This window comes from Zingiber officinale, chromosome 2A (assembly GCF_018446385.1).
Source record: "Zingiber officinale cultivar Zhangliang chromosome 2A, Zo_v1.1, whole genome shotgun sequence".
Taxonomy (NCBI): Eukaryota; Viridiplantae; Streptophyta; class Magnoliopsida; order Zingiberales; family Zingiberaceae; genus Zingiber; species Zingiber officinale.
This window is the reverse complement of record NC_055988.1, coordinates 124,082,048-124,101,632: the sequence shown is the minus strand read 5'-3', so window position 1 is coordinate 124,101,632 and position 19,585 is coordinate 124,082,048. Positions and strand designations below refer to the sequence as shown.

The 19,585-nt window shown below is 42.5% G+C and overlaps 1 protein-coding gene across 4 annotated transcripts; it reads right to left on the bottom strand.

Moving 5' to 3' along the window:
* Positions 1–32: 32 nt before the first annotated feature.
* On the bottom strand, positions 33–4,749 carry LOC122042195 (ruBisCO large subunit-binding protein subunit beta, chloroplastic-like). Of its 4 annotated transcripts, none has more exons than XM_042602188.1 (16): positions 4,592–4,702; positions 4,234–4,297; positions 3,614–3,862; positions 3,391–3,516; positions 2,521–2,658; positions 2,347–2,442; positions 1,988–2,230; positions 1,634–1,868; positions 1,366–1,535; positions 1,208–1,285; positions 1,043–1,114; positions 850–954; positions 653–745; positions 495–587; positions 294–417; positions 33–228 (listed from the first exon to the last, which is right to left on the bottom strand). In XM_042602188.1, the coding sequence occupies exons 3-16, from the start codon at positions 3,854–3,856 to the stop codon at positions 215–217; spliced, it is 1,830 nt and encodes a 609-aa protein (XP_042458122.1). In that variant the 5' UTR covers positions 3,857–3,862; positions 4,234–4,297; positions 4,592–4,702; the 3' UTR covers positions 33–214. The 4 variants fall into 4 exon arrangements, with proteins under 4 accessions (XP_042458122.1, XP_042458121.1, XP_042458120.1 ...); XM_042602187.1 differs by having other exon boundaries at positions 3,614–3,859; XM_042602186.1 differs by lacking the exon at positions 4,234–4,297 and having other exon boundaries at positions 3,614–3,859; positions 4,592–4,749.
* Positions 4,750–19,585: the final 14,836 nt, after the last annotated feature.

Here is a 19,585-nt window from a genome sequence, read left to right as displayed (position 1 = left end):
TAATCCAACGTAGCCAGCAAACTCAAATCCAATTGTCAAACATTCTCTCTCAATGTAAATAGTTGGAAACCAAACATCTAGTCATCGACATTCTGAAGAAAAAAAATTCCCTCTGCTCAAACTGGTTCTCAAACCAACCCGTATTTTGGGTTTTTGCCCTAAGCTACTCCGCATATGAAGCGTGTATATGATCCCTACGTCCTTCTTCCTCTGTTTAGTAGCCATAACCTGCCAACAAGTAACTCGTAAGGAGATCATACAACTTGTTTCTAAACTTGTTTCAGTGTTGATACCTGAGTTGTCCATTGGGTTCCCTGCTGGCACAGGCTCCGGTTCCTTGATGTCGACAACCACCACATCAGAAGTGAGGAAAGTCTTCGCTACTGAAGCAGCATGCTCCAAACAACACCTCACAACCTGTTGTTAAGTATTGCATTTATGTGTATCAATGAGAGCAATAGAATGTTGTGTGTATCGCATGAAAAGAAACAAACCTTGGTGGGGTCGATTATCCCCACAGCCATCAAGTCCTCGTATATGCCAGTTGCGGCGTTGTAACCAAATTTGAAGTTATCATTTGACAAGACCTAAAGCTTGAAAATCAAACATGAGTGGGTCAAAAATAGCTTTGGGAAATCAATGGATCGCATACCTTTTCGGTGACTACACTTCCGTTGACACCAGCATTTTTAGCAATCAACTTCAGAGGGTAGCTCAAAGCCCTCTTTACTATATCTGCCCCAACCTGCAAGTTGTATCGCAAGGAAAGATTTAGCATAGAAGACCTTGACATGATTCGTGTTGCCCATACACATGAATGAAGCATTTCTATGCAGGAGGAACGCTTGCCTTTTGCTCATCATTCTCAAGAGACTCCTTGATGGCATCAACTTTCAGTGAAAGCCTCAACATCGTGCAACTGCCACCAACTACAATACCTTCCTCAACAGCAGCCTGAACATAAAGCACAAAAGGTGATTAGAATACAATCTTAAACATAAAGCATACTAAGAACAGCGAAATAAACAGCCATAAAATTCACCTTCGTAGCATTAAGAGCATCTTCAACTCTCAATTTCTTCTCTTTTAGTTCTGTTTCCATCTGTGCTCCAACCTGCACAAGTTTGAGAAGCAAAGTAAAATAAGCCAGTCAAACATTGAGGCATATAGGCACAAAAAAAGAAACTAAAAACAAGCTTCAGCCTACCTGAATAACAGCAACACCACCAGATAGCTTTGCTATTCTCTCGTTGAGCTTTTCCTTCTCATACTCTTGCTCGGCGGCCTGTGTATATTAAATGCAGTTACTCATTTAGAATTTTTTATTATGTAAAAGTAAAGTATATTGTTTCCCTAAAATCCAACCTCAATCAGGTTTCTGATCTGTGCAACTCTTTTATTGACTTCCTCCTGTGTACTCCCATCACCGACTATGGTGGTTGAATCCTTAGTAAGCACAATCTTGGCAGCAGTACCCAAAACCTCTTTGTCAGCTTTATCCAGGGAAAGACCAACCTCATCTCTGATCACAGTACCTGCATAAACAAAATCAGATAAGAATCTTTGAAAGAATAATGCATGGCAAGCAGAATATATGGTAGCTGAATTATATGAGGAAAGCAAATAAATCAACCTCCTGTCAGTATTGCGATGTCATCAAGGTACTGACTTTTGCGGTCCCCAAATCCAGGGGCTTTAAGTGCAGCAATCTTTAATGCCCCTCTTAATTTATTCACAACCAGCGTTGCTAGAGCTTCTTGTTCAATATCCTCTGCGATTATGACAACTGGGTACCCCCCTCGTATAGCATCTTCCAAGACATTGACTAGATCCCTTGCGTTTGTGATCTTCTTGTCAACAAGAAGCAACTGAAAAATACAAAATATAAGTTAATGCAACCCTGCATTCAGTCATACACTAACCTGAGAAAGGAACTTTCCATGACAAAATATATATAGATATATATATACTTGTGATGAGATTAAACCTTGCAATTCTCATACTCAGCAGTCATCTTTTCACTGTCAGTCACAAAGTATGGGGAAATATATCCACGATCAAATTGCATTCCCTCAACAACATAGAGATTATTTTCAGCACTTTTCCCTTCTTCAAGAGTAACTACACCCTTCCTCCCAACCTTGCTCATTGCGTCGGCAATCATATTGCCAATTTCATAATTGTTACCAGCACTAACAGCTGCAACATCTGCAAGTTCATTGTCTTCAACCTGTATCACAAGATTGCATAATTCAAACTAGTGATATCATTGCTAACATAATTTCTAGCTAGTCTGATTTCACATTTGGAGATGACTGATACAATCTGACAAAAAGCTCAGCCTACCTCCTTAGACATCTTCTTAAGTTCAGCAACTAGAGCTTTAGCAGTTTTTTCAATACCATGGGTAATCTGAACAGGATTAGCACCAGCTGCAACTACCTGAAAGAGGTACACATAAGTGACCAGTTGGGACAATTAATCCACAAGCTGCTACAGAATTTGATCATGATGGTGTACCTTAACACCTTCAGCAATCATTCCTTGAGCAAGAACAACAGATGTAGTTGTCCCATCCCCAGCCAAATCATTAGTCTTAGCAGCCGCTTGCCTTACTAGTTTGGCACCAATGTTCTCGACAGGATCCTCTAACTCAACCTATTTTCAATTGGAGTTACAAAGGATAAATATCACATAACATAATAAATATCAAACAACAAGTAAAGCATCAATTATCAAAATGTTTTGCCATCAAATGGACAAAAAAGTGATAATTCCACTTGTGAAGGGTAGCAACTATAATATTATGGGCAGAATAATCAGCTATGACAGTCAGTCATGCTGCCAATACACATCAATCAAAAGCATTTTCATGGAATTCAAGCAGCACAAATAAAATTGCACTACACAATGTTTCCTATTCAGATGTATCAATCAGAAAGACCAACATCTAAGTGGCATATATATCAGAAGGTACATTCTTCAATGAAGCGAGCAGTATTGCATAGTATACCATCCGATATAATTTCTTTCTCTTGCAACTGTGAGAATGCATGAGTTCCCAACATGACATTTGTATCCTTGCAAAGGACCATGTAAATTTAGCATGAAAACATTGCAGGGCTTGTTTGTCTTCAAGAGAAGTTAAAAAGTAGTGAGAAAAGAGACTTCTGTATCAAAAAATACAGAAAATATTAAATAGCATAGGCCACACCACCTTAACTAACATGGATCATGATGACCAGTTGTCAAGAAAAAGCAAAACCAAATATGAAATTCACAGAAATGAGTCATTCATAAGGCAGGAATATGAGTTAATAATCACTATATCAAACAAAGTGTGGAGAGTAACATGATACATTAGGTATCATCAAGTGAAGGATTTCCGACCTCTTTTGCTACTGTAACACCATCATTCACAATCTTAGGTGATCCATACTTGCTTTCCAATACAACATTCCTGCCCTTTGGGCCAAGAGTAACCCCAACAAGATCAGCAAGCTTGTTTACACCAGTCTGATGACACCAGAATGGAGTATTAGAAACAAAAAAGCACGTATTTAGGACTCAATAAGTCACATAGTTGGAAATATTTACTATCCATATAACATACTTGTAACTTTTTAATTGTTGAGCCATCTTTATTGAAGTATAATTCCTTGGCCATGGCATTAATCTTAAAGTTGTCTCTTCTCGGAGAAATGAAGCTTTGCCTCCTGCTACTGATGACTAAACTAGGTGATATAGAAACAACAGAAGAAAGCTTCTGTCTAGAAGCTAACTTCTTGTCTGCTCCAAAATTTCCAGGAGAAGCAATAGCACCAAAAGTAGACATTGCATAGAAAGTTGAAGCCATCGTCTGCTGATGAGAAACATAACATTATATTATCTCAAAAATAAAGGGGAAAATTCTAAAATTTCCAACTACGTTGTTTAAAGGGCCATCTAAAAACATATGAAATCAGATTTACAGCGGCATCTAGTGGTCCGGGAATGATGTGCAAGCATTTATTTATTTATTTTTGTGGTTCATAGAAGGATCTCTAGTAGTGCAATATCAGTACACCATCAAAATATTCAAATGTCACACGACAGAAACAGAATACGCCATTTAACAAATGTATATATTAAAATAAATTGGTAGACACAGCACAATGCTAAAAAGCAAAAAAGATATAAGGTGCAAAAATGTTTCCTACTGAGCAAAGCAATATTACTGAGTAATATATTCCCTAAATTCGTTTCATTTTACACAAGAAGCAGAGATTTCATAACGAAGTTCAAGCACCAATCCCCTCTGCAATCAAATGCAACAAATTTGTAACTTTTAGAATCATATACAAGCCATAAACATTTCCAAAAATATCTTCGATAAATAAAGCATACATTAAGTCACTCGCAGTGAGCTGAAATGGCATAAGAATCGAATTTTGTTTTGGGGTCAAGAGAGTTAAGAAAAAGATCTAAACCAAAACCCTGAAGGCTGACCAGCTCAAGTGTCTGGTCAAACTCTAAGCAATCAAGGTAAAAGGCCGTGCAAGCACCGAGCACAAGACCTCACCAAGAGAAGGAAAGGCAGCGAAAATCTCACCTTAAAACGCGAGCTTGAAGACCTGGGTCCGGTGGGATTTGAGCGAGAGTTCCACCACCGGCGACACAGATCGGAAGGGGAGGCGGATGAGGTTTTATGGGAGAAAAGAGTTTTCTTTCCGGTTCAGCTCGAGAAGCTTCGGAACCATCTCGGCCGTTGGATTCGAGAGACGATCCCTTTAAATGGATTTGTTATCTAGAAAAGTCGATGAAATTATTTCATCTTAGGGTTTAGGATTGAGGTGGGACATAGTATTATTAAATCTTATTATTTTATTATGAGTATGAATTTTTTACTAACTTTCGGTAAAATTTAAAATTAAATTATATTTGATCATATCTCCAGACTGAGAAGATGATATAAAATTTTTAATGGATAATTTATTGATAGATAGAAGATTTTTTAAGATTAAAAAAACTCTTCAATAATTCTATACATAATCAAACGATCTAATAAAATATTGGTGACCTAGGATTGAGGTGAGATCTTTGGTTAGGTCTTTCGATGTTCAAGCCAGTTCTTTCTCTAAGAGGTAGATGAAGAATAATAAGAAAACTACTTGTAAGATGATAGAATTCAGATGCAGATGCTTGTATACTTTACCAACGGAAAGGACCCTCTTTTATACCATCTCACAAACCTCCACGATCGTGAGATGGTCCCCGGTACCTCAGAATTTGTTAGAAAATGAAAGAAAGTACATCCTGAATGTTTCGTATAATCCAAGAAATCTTTTTTCTACCCAAGATGTACCTCCTTTGTCGTTATGCATCATGCCCTTATTGAGACGGTTAAGAGAATATGTTGCTACAATCAATATGAGAAACATAATAACCTTCGAAGAAAATCCTAAAGGAATATTCTCCGACAAATTTTAACAGTTTGTCATAATGTTGTCTGTTGCTAGTCTGTTGAATATATATTGGTCGATCCACAAGGGCAACCGTATTGTTGTCATAATATCAATCTGCTTTGTCATATATTGCATGTTGTAGAAATCTGTTCAGAAACTAATATAATGCCTACAGTTTACCAAAGTTTTATTCAAGAAATCATGTGACAAATCATGCACGTTATAACTTTATTTCAAGGATAATGTGACATAGATTAGCTTAAACCTCGTTGACCTGTGTCCAACCGAGCAAACGTGTAGAGTTTTTTAAGGATAAGCGTTTTTAAGCCCGCCCGGTCTTTACCCGGTCGGGTATACAAAGGAGGCTTGTGTTTGATTAATCTTCGTCCGGCCGATCTTATACTAAGAGTTTTATAAAGCCACATGTCTTTAAGTTCATTCAGACTTTACTCGGTCGACCGTATATTAAAAATTATATATAAGGTTGAGCACCTTTGGACCCGCCTGGGCATTGACCGACCGAGTGTTCACATAGAACCTCATGTTCGTTCGGCATCTATCCGACCGACCGCCTATTAAAAGTTATATATAAAGTTAAGTATCTCTGGGCATGCCCGGTGATCCTGTCCGGAATCTGAGTCAGACAAAGGTAACAAGACCGGCGGCAGTTTAGCTCTGTGCACACTCAGACAAGCACACGGGACGTCAAAAACTAGAAACTAGGAAAAAAAGTCCCGGGCGCAGGTCCTCCGACGCTCAAGTCAGGTACTTTTCCCCCAAAAGAACAGTGTACAAAGGAAAAAAGAATTGTCGAAGATGAGTGCGCATGTACGCGTACCTAACTAAGGGAGATGACCTCCCTTTTTATATGGCGTTGCATACCATCAAAGCCTGCATGTTGTCAGAGAATGTCAGGTGTCAGGGCCTAACGGGTGAGAGAAGGTGTACAGTGACCTTCTATTGGTGGAAGGAAGGTTCCATTTACAGGCAACAGCAGACCACTAGAATATTCCCTGACACATGACAGTTATTCTCTAACAGGAGGTTACGATTCTCTAACATTATGTTGTCGCTTAGTGCTTTCTGTCCTGCCTTAGTTTTGCTCCGGATAGCTCGGGATGACTGTTCGGGTGAGCCCCTTGACTTGAGTCTTGATGAGGGAGACGAGGTGTGGCGTGGGCCCCATCTTTCACGCTTGGATCGCTGAAAAGTCGACCGGCAGTTATCTTACTGAAAGTACCAGACCTAGCTATGCGGCCTGAGCTGAGGAAGTCCGACCAGTCGGGGTAGGTCAGGCACTACTCTAGGCTACATCTTATGTCTCAGATCTGAGACTCCGCTCTGTCTGTACCCAACTGGGAATTATACGACTGATAACGTTAGGCGGTCTAACTCCTTTCCCCTCCTAACTATCGATTGTCACGCCCCTTTGACTTCTAACCGCCCTTGACTGTCATGCCCCCTTGACTTCTAACTGTCTGGCTTTATCGGGCCCTACTTTTATGCATTGTATCACAAGCCTCCCCTCCAAGTCTAGTCGAAAGAGGCTCAAGTCCGACTGACTAGACTCAAACTTGAGTTTCATTCACTTCGTCATTATGACTATGAATGCTGCTTCTTTTCCTAGACCATCAGTATTGTAACTTGTTTAATTGCTCAATCAATCTCAGGTGAAGGGCCACTTTAATCTCTGCAAAAGGCGACTTTTCCCATCTTCCTCTTTAAAAAGAATCGACCCTCACCCACAGATACATACTTTCCTTTAACTAATGTCCATTACTCATGGAGTTGAACGTTGAGTTTAGTGAACTACAACACCTTCACCAGCAACTGACACATATGACCCAACTGCTTGCCAGAAGGATATAGCCTTAGTTGAGATGGCACAGAAGAGGGATCTTCAGTCTTTCCTTCATAGGAAAATTGAAGAACTCTAGCTAGTTGTTAAATCACGGGCACGTGCTGAGGTAGCGCTGAAACAGAAAGCCTATTCAGACCTGGAGAGTCAAGCTCAATTCATGATCTATGTAAAAGAGAAACACGCCTCTTCCATATCCCTTATGTAGAAAGAAGCAAAGATTAAAGATGAAACAATTGCTCAACAATGGCGCATTCTTCAGTTGACTCAAGCTAAGCTAGCACAGGCTCAACTTCATCTTAAAAAAGTAAGTCAAGTAGAACACTTTTGCCTGGGGTGCCAAATCCTCGCTAGCACTGGCAGAGAATTTTAAGCACTTAGATGACCTCTATGTTCTCACTGATTTAAGAATGAGATTTTGAGGAGCACTCCCCTGTAATTTATCAATTAAATGCAGACCTGATTGGGTTTCAGTCTTTACTCGTGTCCTTTTACCTTTTTCCCACTGGAACTCCCTTGCTTCATGCAGATGTCTTTAACAAAAAGGCCATTTTTTAATATCCATGAATTACGTGATGATAGCAACTTTAATTGCCCCCCGAAAAACTACTTCTCTGAGCTATGGCAAGGGCCCTGCCTGTCTATCACCCCTACCGTGGTGAGTTTAAAATACTGATCGAGAGGTAGTTGGTAAAGGCCTTGCTCGCTTATAACCCTCGTTGGGGCGAGAGTATAGAATGTCAACCGTGAGGTTGTTGGTCATGAGAGCATGCTCACTTATAACTCGTGCTGGGATGGGAGTTTGGAACACTGACTGAGAGATCATTGGTCGTGAGAGCGTGCTCACTTATATCTCGTGCTGAGACGAGAGTCTGGAACGCCGACCGAGAGGTCGTTGGTCGTGAGAGCATGCTCACTTATAACTCGCATCGAGATGAGAGTTTGGAACGACGGCCGAGAGGTCATTGGTCGTGAGAGCATGCTCACTTATAACTTGCGTTGGGGCGAGAGTCTAGAATGCCGACTGAGATGTCGTTGGTTGTGAGAGCATGCTAAGTTATAACTCATGCTGGGCGAGAGTCTGAGGCGCCGACCGAGAGGTCGTTGGTCGTGAGAGCACGCTCACTTATAACTTGCGTTGATGCGAGAGTCTGGAAAGCCGACTGAGAGGTCGTTGGGTGTGAGAGCATGCTCACTTATAACTCGCGCTGGGGAGAGAGTCTGGAATCCCGACCGAGAGGTCGTTGGGTGTGAGAGCATGCTCACTTATAACTCGCGCTGGAGCGAGAGTCTGGAGTCCCGACCGAGAGGTCGTTGGACGTGAGAGCATGCTCACTTATAATTCGTGATGGGCGAGAGTCTGGAGTCCCGACTGAGAGGTCGTTAGGCGTGAGAGCATGCTCACTTATAACTTGCGCTAGGGCAAGAGTCTGGAGTCCCGGCTGAGAGGTTGTTGGAGATTGAGAGCATTCTCACTTTAACTTGCGCTAGGATGAGAGTCTGGAATCCCGACTAAAATGTTATTGGAGATTGGAGGAAATGCACCTGTGGACTTAGCCCAATCCACCTGTGATCATGAAACGTATTACATAAGACATTAGTTAAATTTGAATCTTACTTTAATTCCGAGGTTGGGATGAGGTGCCAAATTTTAATCAATGCTTCCCGCCGCCTCCTACTCTATTTTCCAAGGTAGTCGTATGGAATTTATGGTCCTGGAGACATGGTCCCAATGAGGCTTAGTGCCACTGTTCCCATATCAACTCTATGATTTCCCTGTCTTTTTCATCATAAATGTTACTTCATAGGAAGCTAACACATGTCATACAAACTTTCCTTGATATGATGTCTGACACACGCTTTCTGCTGTGACCCGATGACTCTTCTCTCCCTTGATCTAACGACTCTTGTGCGTCTCGGTGTTTTGATTGTCTGGCTCAAATCCCCATGTTCCTTAAGGGTTTTGGTTTAAAAACCCTAAAGGCCTCCAATAGCTATTCATCAGTCCTTCGTCTTCCTTTGACCTTTCCTTCTCTGCTTGTTTCTGCTCGTTTTTGCTCGTTCACTTTTTCCTTAGTGCATCTCCTTTGTAAGTGCTTCTTCTCCCTCATCTTTTGCTCCATTTTTCGATTCGATAATGACCGGAGAAACGATAGTACCGTGGTACGCATATTTTCATTCTGATTTTGATAGGAGTGACCTCAGGTCGGTACAATCTATCTTGTAACTTTTTGAAGCATACAAGTTTCACCTTTTAGGACCCAACGACCACCCTTGTCCTCTTCCCACTAGCTTCGTGACCTTCTTCAATGACCAGCTTCTTGACGGTCTCTGCTTTCCTATCCCTTCCTTTTTTTTCTCCTTGAATCAGTATTTTGGTATCCCCTTATCCCAGTTCGCCCCTAATGTCTTCCGTGTCATGTGTGGAATGATAATTCTGTGTCGCTTGTATGAGATTCCTTTGACTCCTCAACCTTTTTTACCATTTGTATTCCCATAAGCAATCAAAGTCAGGTGTTTTCATGGTGTAATTCAAGACCGGGTATAAATTTTTCGAGAGCATGCCTTCTTCCAATAAAAGCTAAAAGTCTCATTTTTTTTATATCCAGTTGCTTGAGTCTGTGACTTAACCTGTTGAATGGTATCCCAATCTTCCCTCTCCTTTTGAGTTGAGTGATCATCAACATCAGCCCGCTTATTTCATTGCTTCTGAAAAATTCGATGGAGTGCAACTTCAACTCTCTTCTTTGCTATAGGAGAGTGTGTTGTACACTTTCGGGCTGAGCCCCGTCCAGATATCTTTGAGCACACCTTTTGGTAAGATTACCCGACTCTCCTTTCATATCTTCACTAACTGAGGTATTTTCTTTTACCTGCAAAAGTCATCATGTTCTGAACCTTCGCTCTTGACTCCTCCGTAATGCCGAGCGAAATCCTGCGGAAGCGAGGCAGAGAGGTTATGTCCGACCAAGAGGTTCCTCAAGCCAGCGCCTCAACAGGGGCCTCCTCTCAACAGTCGGGGGACCATGAGACCCCTGAAGATGAATAGCTTCCTATCGAGGCAACTGCCGGTAAGAAGGCTTCCTCTCTAGCTCCCGAGCAGCACTTGCACCTTCAACACAAGAGACGGCGCATTACTCCATCAGTCCAATCTCTCCCCCCTCCCCCCCCCTTCCCCGAGGCCTCCTATGTCACGGGCATCCTATAAGGCCAAAACTCCTGCCCGGGTAAGCACCCCAGCTTCGTCGGAGGCTGCAGCCTCCTCTCCTATCTCCATCCCAGTCCAGGAGCAGATAACCTCCCGAGCAGAAGGCCAGTTCGGGACTTCTACGCCCTCTGCTCCTCAATCCTTGAGCCAGTAACCACCCACGGCTTCTGCATCCTCTTCTCTCCCCAAGGAGTGATTCAAAGGACGGTATGTCTTCACTTCTTCATTTCAATTGTCGTCCCTCCAAGTGTTGGGTCCAACCCCTTCTTCCAGCATGCCCCCCAACTATGGTCAGGTGCAACTCCGTGGTGCCCTGGCCGATTCATGGAAGAGCAATGTCGACCAAATTTTGGAATACCCCCAACTGGACTTGGCCGACCAGTTCTCCCAACGACTAGTGTCGGTAAGTTTTACCTGCTCCCTCTCCACGTCCTTGGAATACTGCTAATCCTGCCCGCACTTTTTACAGACCTGTGTCATGGGGCTGGGCCTCTCCTAGTGCGTAGCTGGTCTTCATCGGGAGAATGAGTCTTTGAGGATTTGAATTCAGGGGATGGAGTCCCCTTTGATCGTGGGTCGCCTTTTGACCTGACGACCCCTGAGAGTTTGATTTAATCTCACCTACAGATGGTGGAGGACCAAACTCGAATTGCTCGAGGCCTAGCCCGTGTCGAGTCCGATAAGGTGAAGTTCCTGGAGATTACCCTGAAGACCAATGAGTTCAAGCTTAAGTCTAAGGCCATAAGGCGAGTTCAAATCCTGGGCAACTTAGAGGCGAGGGGCACAGAGGTTACCACCCTCTCCTCCCAACTACAGGACCTCCAAAGGGCACATGCCTCCCTGCAGACAAACCTGGCGGCTAAAATGGTAGATCTGTCTGCCAACACTAATCGGGAGGCCCCCTTTAAAAGTAATTGGATGCGGCTCAAGCTGCCCTCAAGTCTGTACAGGCGAAGCTCTCAGCGTCCAAGGAAAAGACAGCGGATGCCCACTAAAAGTGTGCCCTGACACGAGACAACGTAGATAAGGCTAGGGAAGAGCTGAAAGACTACTAGGCGGGCGAGGGCTCTCGTCTAGCAGCTCACAAGACCTCTTTTCTAGATTCCAATGATTTTGAAACTAAGATAGGTCATCTCATCGACTAGATGATTTGTTATGGTGGCCCAGGGGCTTTGTTGCAACTGCAGGAGAAAGGTTTGCCCCGATCGACTCCTCCTGAAAACTTCCTGGACCGAACCCATCTCCTCAACGAGCTACCTAACGAAGTCTTTCCTTCTTTTGAGTAGTTTGTGCTATTTTATAATTATCTTCCTCCATTCTGAATGATGATGTAAGGTTTCAAACATCTTCGTGACTTTGAACTTGAAATCCCTTTAAGATGTTGTGTAAGTGTTGTGTAAATCAACATGTTATCAGTGTGCAATGTGGTGCTTAAATGTCTACTGGGCCCGTCCAAGACCCTTAGACATTTCACCTTATATAATTAAGTAACTTGTTAAGTGTTTGCCCCCTTCGTGGATGCCTGGTCGGGTTATCACCTGGGCAGGCAAGGGTCATTTCATCTAACCGAGTGTTAATCCTTACTGGCCACTCCATCTTCCCGAATGGGTTACGTAGTATAACTACTCGATCAGTCACGAGCAACAGTGATTCCATGATCCTCCCACCTGCTCGAGTAGGGATTTCTGTAGCATCGATTGTCTCCGATGTCATAAAGACTTCCAACCCCTTTTTATCATGTGTCATTCGACCCAGCTTTTTCTAACAAGACCCTTCTACACGGTATTCTAAAGTGATCCAACGACCAACATCACTTACGCGCCTACACCTGACACCACATACATTGTTTACGGATCACATTATTGGCGCTGATATCGAGGCATTTCTTCTAGCGTCCCTCCTGACAACTATAAATAGTCTACTCTACATCTCCTTCGGACTCTTTACTGCTAGTTTGAGCCCTCCTCCCTTCTCTTCTTCCTTCTGTGTTTTTGCCTTCTCACCTTCCTTTTGCTCTCCATGGATCTTTCAATACCTAGGCCTGCTCTTGGCGTGTCGACCTTCAACGGTGTAAATTTGGATAATCTTCGCTTCAACTACAAAGTGTCCGTAGCCATGCACGTTATCATACCCTCTAAGGTTCATCAATTTTCCTGGCCTCCTCAGGGTTATGTGACTTTTTTCAAAGAATAGATTATAGCTGGCCTTAATTTTCCTATTCACCCTTTCCTCTCTGAAAGTGAGTCGCTATTTTTGCATTCCCCTTTGTCAGCTTACCCCTAACTCCATCCGGATTTTGTATGGGTTCGTTCTTGTTTGTGAACTATATTACCTTCGTTGGACCCCTCGCTTGTTCTACTACTTCTTTTCCCCTCGATGTCCTACCGAGAGCTTTTTTCGCCTCCAGGCCTACGTCAGGACAACTCTTTTCACTCCCTTACCCTCTTTAAGGTTTGAGTGGAAAGTAAAGTACTTCTTCCTTCGCTTGTCCTCTGGCGTAGACTAGTCCACCGAGCGAAGGTCCTTGCTTCCTTCAGTGCCTTTCCTGGGCAATTATCGTGCAGACCCTATGTTTATGGAAGCAGAGGCACAACTAGCGGGCTAGTACTTCAACCTGCACATGCTACTGACAGAGGATGTGTTGTACCTGTTTAGGCTAAGCGTCGTTCCTTCGGAGCTTCCACATTCCCTTGGTAAGTATTACCTTTGTCCTAATTTACTTTTGTCTTCTTATCATGACTCTCACTTTGCTACAGCGGACACTCTTGCTAGGGCATCTTTGATCAGGCCTCTTCCACTGAGCACTTTAGAAATAAATTGTCAAGGGTGAACAATCCTAAGCAGGTGATGCCCCTTGCTTCCAATCCGACCGCTCCCGGGATGGTCGTGGATAATACTTCATCTCATCCTGCCGCCCCTCTCATGACACATCTTGGTAGATCTATCCCTGAACCTGCTTAGTAAACTCCTCGTGTTCCTCTCGCTCGTCACCCTCTTCCTTCGGAAGAGGGGTCATACTCAGACGATTAGCCGCTTTTGCGTCGGTCGAGGCACAGGCTTGTTGAGGCCAGCCATGGGGGCAGGGCCTCCACTATGACCCGAGTGCCCCTATCAGCTATAGCCTCTGTTCCAAAACCACAATCCCAGGGCGCCCCTTCCATTCCTTCATATGCTCGATTGGGGCTTGACCGAAGGAAAACTCCTGTCGTTAAGAAAGAGATCGATCCGGAGGGGGGATCCATACCAGCTACATTGGCTAGGCCTTCCTCTCCTCGACCATCCACCTCCACTCATCCTACCCCTAGTGGGAGCACCCTCGAACCCCTCCAGGTCCCGGGTGTTCCGCTTTCATGCCACTATACCTTCTGAGCGGGGGATACGTCATGACCCTTCTTTTTATGCTGGTACCGTCCTACTATGGGGGAAGCTGGCAACGACATGGAAAGATTCTACGGATCAGACAAATTCTGTCCCAATTCATGGTCTGACAGACTTGTTCGCTGAAGATGCTACTGTAGTAAGTCCTTAACTTCTTTTATTGTTCCTCCCTTTTGATTCTAACTATCCTTTTCTAAAGCCAGCTCTATGCCACGATGTTGTGCTTGAGTCAGACATCCGTGGACCTATATCAACAGAATAAGATCTTGAAGGAGCGCATTGAAGACCTAGAGTCTTGTCTGTTGGTTGCTACTCGGAATACCGTCCTAGTTCTCCTGTACAAAAATTTATATAAGCATAAAACTATCCTAGCTACCCATGTGCTCTACTGAAGTTAAATTTGGATTAAAAATGATGCTTAACATTATTAATCCAAATTATCCTTTAGAAGTTAAACTTTGGATTGGAAACGATACTTAATATTTTTATTCTAAGTTTAAACGATGTGATCTTCCTAAGTTAAACCATATTACAGAAGTCAATCAAATATCTATTTCAAAGATCGGCTTCCAGGTTAAACATAGCGAGACACTAGGACTTCTTGGGTATGAGATCATCCACCACTTCCTCGACAAAGTCTTTCAAAGAAATCAGATATTTAACTTCTTACAGTAAACTAGGTTTAAACATAGAGACCTCAATAGAAACATAATATCGAAACATGAAATCGAACAATAAAATCGATAACAAAAATGATAATCTAAAACCGATAACTTCTTGTGTTTGATTTTTCAAGATATATACAAAAGATGAACTAGTTATGATGTGGAAACTAATAACTAGTTATACCTTTTGTAGCTTATAGACCTCTTGATCTTCTGCTGTATTCCTCTCCTTCTTTAGGACGTCGTATGGGCGACGATCTTCCAAGATGAAATCCACCCAAGCTTCTTCCTTTGCTTCCTAGATTCGGCCACTAACTAACCTCCAAGGGATGCTAGACAAGAGAGTTTCCTTCTCTTCTTCTCCTTCAAGCAACCGGCCACCAAGAGATCACCAACCTTGATGCCGCCAGCCTCCAAGAGAGAAAACAAAAGGAGAAGAGAAAAGGACAAGGGTCGGCCACCAAAGGATTGGAAGAGAGGAATAGAAGATGTGTTATCTCATGAGGCACCCCTCCATCTCTTTTATAATCCTTGGGCTTGGCAAAAAAGAAAAGTTTAAACATAATTAAAACTTCCTTATATTCCTTGCCAATGACTAAAAAGGAAAGTTTTAAAACAAAAAATTAAAACTTCCTTTAATGCTTGTCATGGCCGGCGGCCCTATACTTGTGCTCCAAACAAGGAAAATTTTAAACATAAAATTAAAATTTCCTTATTTGTTTCCAGTAAGAAATTTTAATAAAAATTTCTCTTTTAAATCTCTTGTTGGTTATAAAGGAAAATTTTATAAATTAAAATATCTCTTTTAAAAACATGTGGATGGTTACAAGACAGGAAAGTTTTATAAAAAATTAAAATCTTTCTTTTAACTACAAATAAGGAAAGATATAGTGGAGGCCACCTAGCTTGGTCGGCCTCAACAAGCCTGTGCCTTCTTGGTCGGCCACCTAAATTAAAAGGGTATTTTAAATTTAATGTGGTCGGCCACCTAGCTTGGGCTCCAAGCTTGGTCGGCCACAACTTGGCTCCACTCTTTGGCTTGGTCGGCCCTAGCTTGAACTCTAAGCTTGGCTTGGCTGGCCACAACAAGATGAATAAGAAGCATGGCTTTAAGTGGATATAAGGCTTTATAAATAAGAGGCTACAACAGGGACCGAGAGGAGGAATTGGTTTTGGTCTCCCGATGAGCTTGAGCTTCCTGTGTTCTCCCCGAACACCTAACTCAAGTTCATCAATAATAACTCATACCACTAAAGAGTTATTATTGCACTACCGCACCAATCCCATATTACAATATGGGCTCCTTCTTATCATGAGAATGTTAGTCTCCCTGTGTTTAAGATATCGAATGTCCACTAATTAAATGAGTTACTAACAACTCACTTAATTAATATCTAGATCCAAGAGTTTAAATGAGTACCACTTAACCTTATTGTCATGTCGGACTAAGTCCACCTGCAGGGTTTATATGACAATCCTTATGAGCTCCTCAAGGGGACATCATCAATCTAGATTACTAGGACATAGTTTCATTCTATAATCAGCAATACACCATATAAATAATATCATTTCCTAACTTATCGGACCTATTGATTTAATGAACTAAATCTCACCCTTTGATAAATAAAAGAAGTAAATATTAAGTATACGTGCTTGTTATTATGTCATGATTAAGAGTACGCACTTCCATAATAACAGATGTTTTGTTTTTTTATGTAGTCAGTATAAAAAGAAACTACCTCAAATGATCCTGCTCAATACACTCATAGTGTACTAGTATAATTTTATAGTTAAGATAAACTAATACTAAATTACACTACTGTTAGGACCAAAAGTAGCTAGAGGGGGGGGTGAATAGCTCGTCGCGTTCGCTCGGTGCTCGGCGTTGCTTGTTCCTTCAAAGATGTGCAGCGGAAAATACAGAAACAATCACACAACGCTAACACGGTTGGTTTACTTGGTATCCACCTCCAAAGGAGGTGACTAATCCAAGGATCCACACCACGCACGCACCCTCCACTAAATAAAACTCTCCTTTATGGTAACTACCAAGGGCGGAGAAGCCCTACAAGACTCAATACAAGAAGAGAGGGAAAGGATACAAGAAATACAAGCTTACAAGCTTACAATGAGTATAAACCCTAACCCTAGCTTCTCTTCTTGGGTTTGATCCGCCTCTTGACTTGGAAAACTTCCAAGATCCTTCAAGAACTGGCGATCTGAGCTTTGTGAGTGCTGTGGAGGAGCTGGCGAGAAATCTGGAGTGAATCGGAGAAGAGATGCTGCAGCCAACGCACGCCTGCAGCTCAAATACGACGCAACGGTCGGATCCCGATCGATTCGAATATTCCCAATCGATCGGGGAGGCTTTGGATCGATCCACGGATCGATCCAGAGCGCCTCTGTGCTCTGGAAAAGCGCCTGGATCGATCCACGGATCGATCCAGCGCTTATCGCGCGAAGCAGCCGCGTCCCAATCGATCCACTGATCGATTGGAACATCTGGATCGATCCACGGATCGATCCAGAGGCTCTCTGTTCGCTTAGGAGAAGCCTGGATCGATCCACTGATCGATCCAGCTCCTGGATCGATCCACTGATCGATCCAACACTTGGTTTTTGCCCAAAACCAAGTTCCAAGCCTCTCAAACCAACATCCGGTCAACCTTGACCTGTTGGTACATCATGCCTAGCATCTGGTCACTCCTTTGACCTGCTAGGACTTCCCACCAAGTGTCTGGTCAATCCCTTTGACCCACTTAGACTTTTCTATTCATGCCAAGTATCTGGTCACTCCTTTGACCTACTTGGACTTCCATCAGATGTCCGGTCAATCCCTGACCTATCTATATTTCCTCGTGCCAAGTATCCGGTCAATCCTTTGACCTACTTGGACTTCCCAACACCGGATGTCCGATCATCCTTGATCCATCCGGATTTTCCCTGCCCGGCTTCACTCACGGGACTTTCACCTAGCTTCACTCACTGGGTTTTCCATCCGCCTAGCTTCACTCACTAGGACTTTCACCGGCTTCACTCACGGGACTTTCACCTAGCTTCACTCACTAGGGTTTTCCTTACCGGCTTCACTCACGGGACTTTCACCTAGCTTCACTCACTAGGGTTTTCACCGGGTTTTACTCACGGGACTTTCACCTAGCTTCACTCACTAGGACTTTCACTAGCTTCACTCACTAGGGTTTTCCTTATGCGGCTTCACTCACGGGACTTTCACCTAGCTTCACTCACTAGGGTTTTCACCGGGTTTCACTCACTGCTCTTCCTGTCAAGTATCCGGTCAACCTTGACCTACTTGACTCTTCTTCAATCAATTTCTTATTGTCAAACATCTAAACTCAAACCAAGACTCAGCTTGGTCACCCAGTCAACCTTGACGGAGGGATGTGCACCAACAATCTCCCCTTTGATGTTTGACAATACCACAATAACACTTACAATACCACATGTAAGTTAGGCTAATCTTATAGCCTCAATCTTCATGCCACTAGGTAATGAACATATAAATTAAGCTCTTCATTCTCCCCCTACGAGGGCACACTCCCTCTAGGTAATGAAAGCCTAACTTACACCCATTCATAGGTCCTTTCATTCTCCCCCTATTGGCACACATCAACCCATCTTTGGGCACACATCAACCCATGCCCCAATTTTGGGTACACATCAACAAATCCATTTGTTGACGACTCTCCCCCTGAAGAGTTACTCATCATTGTTCACAACATCACTCATTGTGATCAACACGATAATGAAGGTCCCATACCCTTCATTTATCCTTAACTTCTTCCTCAATGTAGACAAATACCCAACCTTGAGCATTATCTAACCACTTGAGTTCCCACTTGAAATAATGAGGATATCCACTCCCCATTTCAAGTTCAAAAGCTCATACATGAGCATTTTCTTTAAAGAAGGTTAACCACCTTCCAAGGTTCATGAAAAGTAATTTTTCATGTCTTTAAAGAGTCCCTCCCCCTAAAGACATGGTGGTGACTTCTGTCATTGCACCAACAAAGACTTGGAATTCCTAAACTTTTAGGAAACCCAAATTTAGAAGTTTTGAGGTTCAAATATTCAAAATTTGAAACAACCTCAACCTAAACTTCTACTTAGTCTTCGTTAACTAATCCATCCTTGTTTTCAACATGAAAACACCCTTTGTATGTATACAAATGTATTTTAGGAGTTTGGAATGGTTACCTAGACTCAAAGAGGTTCAAAGATGCTGAAATCAAGCCTACCCAGCCAAAATCAGCAACTTGGATCGATTGGAGTTGGGATCCAATCGATTGAACCTTTCTGAATCGATCCACTGATCGATTCAGACTACCTGGATCGATCGGCTGATCGATCCAGCGAGCTTCTGCTCGCGGGAGTCTTGCCTTCTGAATCGATCCACGGATCGATTCGGGCACTCCAATCGATCCATGGATCGATCGGAGCTCTGATAGTTGCTGAAATTCCATTTCAGTCAACTTCAGAAACCCCTAGAAAATTCTACAAAAATCAAAAAATCATGAAATTTCGTGTAGACATTATTTAAGGCATACTTAATCATGGAAAAATAGCTTTCTATGAAAATACATCATATTTTCAAAGATTGACACAAACTTGAAAACTTGCAAAAACTTTAGTGTTTTTCTTCAAGTTTGTGTCTAACTATTCAATGGTGATTACTATCAAAAGATAGCCTTCACCAAGGTTTTCCAAAAATATTTTAAAAATATTTTCAAAACCAATATCCCATCATGTTCCTTGGGCATAATGCACATGACTTGTACATTAGCTTTCCCAATGATGGGAAAACACATAACTATGTGTTTTGATGAACCTAAAACTCAAAAGAATGCACTAAATCAACATCTTGAGCTTTGTTCATCATCCTAACATCTCACTTGTATCTAATATGCACTAATCACATACAAGTCACCTTATAGTCTTTGTGAGATGTAGATTTTGGTTTTTGCCCTAATCTAGAGATCATGCATATCTATCTAGGCATTTTAGAAATATT